The sequence below is a fragment of the Phodopus roborovskii genome, unplaced genomic scaffold, assembly GCF_943737965.1.
Source record: "Phodopus roborovskii unplaced genomic scaffold, PHOROB, whole genome shotgun sequence".
Classification (NCBI taxonomy): domain Eukaryota; kingdom Metazoa; phylum Chordata; class Mammalia; order Rodentia; family Cricetidae; genus Phodopus; species Phodopus roborovskii.
Genome location: NW_026126407.1, coordinates 22,982,391 through 22,989,634, shown reverse-complemented (window position 1 = coordinate 22,989,634; position 7,244 = coordinate 22,982,391). Strand labels below are relative to the sequence as shown.

At 43.0% G+C, this 7,244-nt stretch overlaps 1 protein-coding gene across 3 annotated transcripts in view; it reads right to left on the bottom strand.

The window, feature by feature from the left end:
* Nucleotides 1-294: 294 nt before the first annotated feature.
* Fam114a2 (family with sequence similarity 114 member A2) overlaps nucleotides 295-7,244 on the bottom strand; it is a 30,404-nt gene continuing 23,454 nt past the window's right edge. For all 3 annotated transcript variants that reach the window (XM_051180630.1, XM_051180633.1, XM_051180631.1), the window contains exons 12-14: nucleotides 6,319-6,391; nucleotides 2,758-2,811; nucleotides 295-805 (exon numbers count right to left, since the gene is read on the bottom strand). In XM_051180630.1, coding sequence (XP_051036587.1) covers nucleotides 671-805; nucleotides 2,758-2,811; nucleotides 6,319-6,391 — 262 coding nt within the window. In that variant the 3' untranslated portion in view covers nucleotides 295-670. The remainder of the gene's footprint in view (nucleotides 806-2,757; nucleotides 2,812-6,318; nucleotides 6,392-7,244) is intronic.

The window sequence follows — 7,244 nt, the reverse complement described above, 5'->3', positions numbered from 1 at the left end:
CACAACACATCTCAAAGAGACTCAAGCATCTGCAGACATGCAACTGCATGGCCTTGAAACAAGTTGAGCAGGGGTCTTGCTGGGAATCATTTGAAGCCAAAGGGCACTTTGCTGTGGTTCATACATGTAGCTACAAGTTTCTCCTCTGTGCCAAACATCTACAAGATGAAAGGGCAGAAGATGCTGTCTGACCATCTCACTCGGGGCTTATGTAGTCTCAGTTCTGTAAAAGCCATAGTCTTTATTCCAGTAAAAAGAAAGCCCATGGTGAAAAGAATGTAGTAAACCTCAGGGTACCAAATTGATGTTTTATTCTCTCCTGTTCAAAAACCCACTGACTACAAATTACATCCATGGCAAACTTGTTAGTGTTTTCTGATATTTCTAAGAAAGTCCAGCATTTTTGCCAGAATGTCCCACTGACTTTCCTGAAATATGTCTTTTCAAATAATTTATTACTTCTAAGACTAGGAAGAGCAGTGTAGGACCTGAGTGTCTCGGCCACATAGACAAGCAGACACCCCGGGCACCCCTGTAAGCCTGCGCCCTGTGAGCCAGCGCCCGTCTGGGTTTCACACACTCAGTAACGTCATGTTCTGGTTGCAGGGCTTCCCTGAGGAAAGTTGGGTTTCTCAGCCTTCATGATCTCAGGCAAACTGTTCTTGGTTCTTCAGTGCTCTTTCAGAAGACTCTGGGCTGGCAGCTCACCCCTGGGTGACTCTGTCTTGCTCTCGATAAGAGAGATCTGCAGCACAGGCAGGAGAAGCTGGAAGGCATCTTGAATGTAGGAGGCACTGTTTGAGGCCTGGCAGGATTGAAAAGTCATCAGAAAGAAAACAAGGCTACAATCACCTGAAAGAGAAAACACTGAAGGACAACAAGATGACAGGCCTGTGTCTGCAACCCAGTGTGTGATGTAAAGAAAAGACAGGCCTGACTACTGCACTCGCTTGATATGGACAAGACAGATCTGGGAAGTAATACGGCAACACCAAAAAGAATGGCATCACCCCAACTCGCCCAATAGACAAGGCAGCTTTGATGGCTGCTCAAACTTGACATTCAAGGATTGTCTAGACTTGACTGCATGGGTACATCTGTTCCCACACTGAGTCAAGAACTGACATGCTCTCAGGAGGCACTGAACCACCACATCTCTCCCATGACTCAGTGCCATGACAAAGCATTGCACTCAGGTAAGGACAGTTATGGACAGGTCTGCCTGGTCAGTAGACATGAGAGGAGAAGCCTTGGGGAATCATCACACTTAGTGTGTAGATCTGATCTCTATCTGACCAGCCCTACCACGTCATCCAAAATAACAACAGGTAGTTCATTACACAAACAGAAATGGACATTGTCAAGGACAAGAATGTTTCAAATTTGTGTGTATGAATAGCCTGTTCAAAATGGCAACAGGGAACTCACACCAAGACAGCCTAGCCTGCCTTTTGTGACTTATCAATGGCTGGCACTCCTATCAGAACTTCAGTGGGACACTTGATAACACACTTTCCAGACAAAAGAGACCTTAGAAATCACCTAGTTATAGCTCCTTGCACTTAAAACAAGATTGCCAGGAAGGGCATCTCCAACCGAGGACTACAGAACACTTGGGGAGGCCCAGGAAGGCCTCCTAGCAGCAAAATGCTTTCAACTCTGCCAACTACTAAACCACAGACTAGTGTTTAAAAATAACTGATCACAAGAGCTATAAGCTACTCAAAGCTGTGTGGTTGGAGGTTAAAAGCATTTCCTTAGCAGTAACTTAAAATAAGTTTGAACTAAACAGTTGAGTTGGTTCTTAGTTTACTTACTCGTGTGTGCACATGTGGGAGTATGCATGCTATAATACATCTGTGGAGGTCAGAGAACAACTTTCATGAGTTCATTCTCTCCTTCTACCTGGAGCTCACACACATGCTGTCAAACTTAGTAACAAGCACCCTTACCTACTGAGCCATCTCACTGACCCTCAATTCATACTTAAAACCTAGCCAGTAACCAACATATTTCTCTCACTAGCTTTACATAAGTGTGTACTAAACAGGTCATCACAGGTCTCCATTGTCAGAATTCTGAAAGCACAGACTCCAGAAACCACACCACCCTGGTGGCAATTTGATCAACTATGGCATCCTCTCACACCTCCTCTGGAAACAATTTTGTTATGTGCATTGGTGTTCTATCTGCATGTATGTCTGTGTGAACATTATTAGGTCCATGGAACTGGAGTTGCAGACAGTTGTGAGCTGTCATGTGAGTGCTGGGAATTAAACCCCAGGTCCTCTAGAAGAGTGCTCTTAACCACCTTGTCATCTCTCCAGCCCCTCTTCTGAAGACTTCAACCCTGAGGTCCTAATACTTATAGACTGACAAGGATATGCACGATCTGGTACCACTCTAGCAAACAGGATTTTTCTTTGGAAATGGCCAAAAGCCTTGTTTTCTAACACCTCTGCATGAGGTGCAGCCCTTCAGAAATAGTGCTTGTCTGAGTGAGTATCAGTCCTTCCTGTTCAGCAGCTGGTCTCCAGGTGTTTTGTTACTGAAAACTGTGCCTTAGCTGTCAAGGGGTAGGGACTGAGTAATGACAGCCTCTGGCTTCTTCCATCCAAGTTTACCCTGCAGCTTTGTTATACCTTCCAAATACTGAGTGGGGAATGAACATCATATCTGTATCAGCAAAAACTAAGGAGGTAATAAATTAATGCATAATGCCTTCGGAGTCAAGGATGTAAAAACCATACTACTGACCTCTAGAAACACTGCAGTGATTAATGGATTAAGAACATCCGCCTTTTCTCTGACCTGGAATAAAGGAGAGAGTTTTGTCACAGTGCACCTTAAGAAAACAACAGCAGAACAGGTTCCCACCTTGAAACACACATGGATAAACAAAGGCACAGAACATCTCGACCATCTCTGCAAAGAAACTTTCAGTGCTGTAAACTCCTTTTTACACCTTTCTACACTACCAAATTGAGAATGCCCTGCTTTGTAATTTGGGGGGCTCTGCTGCTATTAATGTTCTGTGTGTGTGTGTGTGTGTGCATGCATGTTCTCAGGGTACACATGAGCCACAGAACGAGTGTGGAGGATAGAGGACAATGTTTCAGGAGTCCGTTCCCTTCTTCTACCATGGCTTCTCAACTCAGGTCATCAAGTTTTCTCAGCCAGTGCTGAGTCATCTCACCAACCGGTAAACATTTATCTTTTTTAAAATCTTCATTCTGTAAGGTGTAAACACAAAATGGAGTTTTATGCGGGCAAACAGAGAAATGAAGGAATGTCACTAGCAGAAGAGATGACAGCCTCTAGTACCATCCTCATGCTGAGTAGAAGAGATGGAATCTGGAGTGGCATGTCTCTGTGTGTATGGACAACAGGGTGGGAGAGGTAGGGCAGTATAAGCAGGGCTATTTAAGAGACAGAAGATCACCAAGCACTAGGAGGGAGGGACAAGAGAGGAAACTGGGGGTGAGTCTGTACACAAGACAGTGTCAACTTGACAGTACCCAGAATCAGCGGGGAGACCGTATCTGAGCGGCCTATGAGGGGTTGTCTGACTGGCTTAAGTGACTGCAGGTGGGAGCACTCCCTAAGCAGGGGCTTCTGCAATGCTGAAGACCAGCACACAGGCATCCGCTGCACTCTTCTTCTGACTGCAGACAATGTGACCAGCTGCCTCAAGCTCCTGCTGCTTCATTTCCCACCATGGTGGACTTCATCCTGTAATTTTCCCCCCTTAGACTGTGTTGGTCACAATATTCTATCACAACAGCAGGAAAAGAAACCAAGACAGTGCACTCAAAGAAATTAAAATAATGAAATACATATGCAGATAAACCATAAGAGGAAAGTAATCTTCATTTTAGAAGGGCGGTTGGAACTTCAGAACTTCAGAACAATTCTAAAACAAGCACAGTCAACCCCTCAACTATTCTGAAGGAAGGCCTCTTGTCTCATTTCATGCATACACAGCATGGATTTCTTTTTCTATTTTTTTTAAGATTTATTCATTTATTATATATATATATATATATATATATATACACACACACACAAACAAAACACATACATACATACATGCATACATACATACATAGTGTTCTGCCTCTGCATGTACCCCTGCAGGCCAGGAAAGGGTACTAGATCTCATTACAGATGGTTGTGGTCGCTGGGAATCGAACTCAGAACCTCTGGAAGGCCAGCTAGTGTTCTTAACCACTGAGCCATCTCTCCAGCCCTCACAGCATGGATTTCAACCGAACATGTCAGCACTCTGTAGTTGACAAGCCACCTTGAAGTGCCTTCACAGAACACACAAAATTACTCTATTCAGGAAACCCAAGAGCTCATTTAGAGAAAATAATAGGAAGGAAGAGTAGCTACAGCCTAGGATTACTCCAAAGAGAAAAAATCCAAACTCCAGCTTTAGAATTTCATCTAGCCACAGTTATGCTAAATGTAAGCCCCACAGCAACTCTGCACCACAACAATGAAATGCACACTGTGGAGTTATTTTCATCTGCTTTCGTGCCCTTGGTTTATCTCATTCTGTGATCACTGGTTTCCCAATCACCTTCCACATCATTTGCTGACCTTCAGCAATCTTAGACCATTAAGGTGGAGCAGGCAGACAGCCAGAGCAGAAGACTGACTGAAAACACCTTCAGTCACATAAAGAACAGAAAGTGAACTGCAATGCTACAAATTCTCAAAGCCCAGTTCCAGTGACCTACTTCCTCCATCAAGGCTCAACATCCTATAAATTCCATGACCTTTCGAAAACAGCACTGGGGACCAAACACATGTGTCTATGGCAAACATTCCTCATGCAAACCACCATGGTACAATACATGGTGCTCAAAAAAAGGATGTAAGAATAAAACCATGTGTCTATTGTCTCATGACTTCTGGCAAGAAGACAGAGACTTTAGTGGGGAAGGGGGTGACTTTTACAATAGAACCTGAGACAGAAGAATGCAAACCCATGAGGTGTACACTGCCACTCACACTACACACACTATTTAACTCAACATTCATCACAGAAGTTAAGAGCTCAGTTGATCTTCCATTAGTTAACACCTTCTCAGTTAAAACACCAAAGTTGTATGTGATGATGAAGACCACTGAATGTAGAATTTTGTTGACATTTTTAAACTATACATAAAACACTATCAAGAAACTAAAACAAGAACCCAGGTATAGTTGTACATACCTGTAATTCCAGCAGTCAGGAAGCAAAGGCAGGAGGATAGCAAGTTCAAGGCCAGTCTGACCTACACAGACCCTGTCTCAAAGACCCAAAAGTTGGGTCTATTACTCAGTGGTGGAGTATTTGCCGTACATGCATAAGTCCCTGGATTTGCTCCCCAGCACTGCAAAAGCAAACAAGCACTGAGGGAAAATCTGTGCCTATCACATACCTGACAAACTGACTTCCATAAGACACAAGAAGTTCTTACATGTCTATAGTAAAAGCCAAACAACCCAATTAAAGTTACTGCATCAAACATCTCTCCAAACCCACACAAGTGGCCAAGAAGTGTGTGGAAAGACACTCAGTATCATTAGACACTAGAGAAATGCAAGTCTACTCAGCAGTGAGGCACCACTTCACACTCACCAAGGCATCAAAACCCACAAAGAAACCACAACTAATATAGGTAAAGATACAGGAAAACTGGTACTTCATACCTTGCTGATAAGAATGGAAAACTATGGAGCCACTTTGAAAGCAATGACATTTATTATCTCACCTACAAAGCCCAGCAGTTCTGCATCCTGTATTCAACCCAAGAAAACTGAAAACATGTTAACACAAGAGCTCACACCATGTTCACGACAACATCATTCACAGCAATCACAAATAGGAACAGTCCAAATGTCTATCAACTGAAAAAGATAAAACGTGGTATACTCAGCCATAAAATAAAGTATTAATAAAAAACAGGAAAAACTAACACATGCTAAAAAACAGGATCAAATTTAAAACTAACACACTAATCTAGCAAAACATACACATGTGATCTCACTAAATAAAATCTAGAATAGGAAAGCATTGTGGAGACAGAAAATGCACCATCATTGCCTAGGATTAGGGGAGTATTGAAAAAGAAATAGGGAGTGCTACTGTGTGGAAAACTTACAGGGCTGTGATGAAATGTCCTAAAATCCAATTCTAATAACTGTACATCTCTGTAAACAAATGTACTAACAACCATCAACTTGTACCCTGAAACATGAACTTTATGGTATGTAAATTATATTCAAAGCATTCAGCCATTAGCCCCACGAGGCAGGAACGCTTACCCCAGCAGTGGTGAGGCAGGTGGTGAACTCTTTAGACAGAGAGCCCAGGTCTTTACACAACATGACTGTCAACCTGGAGAGAAGAACACATCAGAAAAGTTCTGTTCTTCTTTCTATTTCTACTCCTTTAATAAACTAAACACATCACCCCTAAGAACAATGGAGAAGGAAGCCTTAAAAGGTAGAAACACACCTTTCTCTCCCAGTGTTTCAGTATGAAATACACAATTCTAAAGTGATACACTTAGGAGTCAGAGTGACTCTGTCACTTGCTTTGTACTCCATCCTGGGTTCCTGTGGCCATCATCAGTACCTGGGGGGTGTCAAGTGCTGGTAAGTGCCCATTTCTTCCTGCAACAGACAGACCCTTACCTGCCTTTTGCTACCAGGGATGCTTCTTGGGTAAAAGAGCTCTCTGACTCTGCTCTGGAAGCCATGCTTTTCTTCCTCATCATATCTTGTGAACCAACCATCCTCTCCCAGGTTCCAGTCCTTGAGGCAGCCCCTCCATTTTCTAGCTCCCTTCCTTCTTGCCCAAGTCCCTCCAGCCTGAGTTACAAAACCAGCTCCCTGTCCTTGCTCATCTCTCATCTCCATGTGTTTTCTCAGCTCTTCCACACCTACTGTGACAATTCCCCATGCTCAAACACTGGTGTATTCTCCTTATCATGTGTGATTCCTTTACTCTCTCAACACAACCGTAAGTTAGATGGGCACTGATATTATTGTCTTGTTTCATTATTGTTGGTTTTTGTTTTTATTTTGTTCTGGGTTTTTTGTTGTTGTTGTTTTTGGTTTTTTGTTGTTGTTGTTTTTTTGTTTTTGTTTTTTTAAGATAGAGTCTCTCTATATAACTCTGAATATCCTGGAACTATGGAGACCAGGCTGGGCTGGTCTCAAACTTAGAGATCCATCTGCCTCTGCCC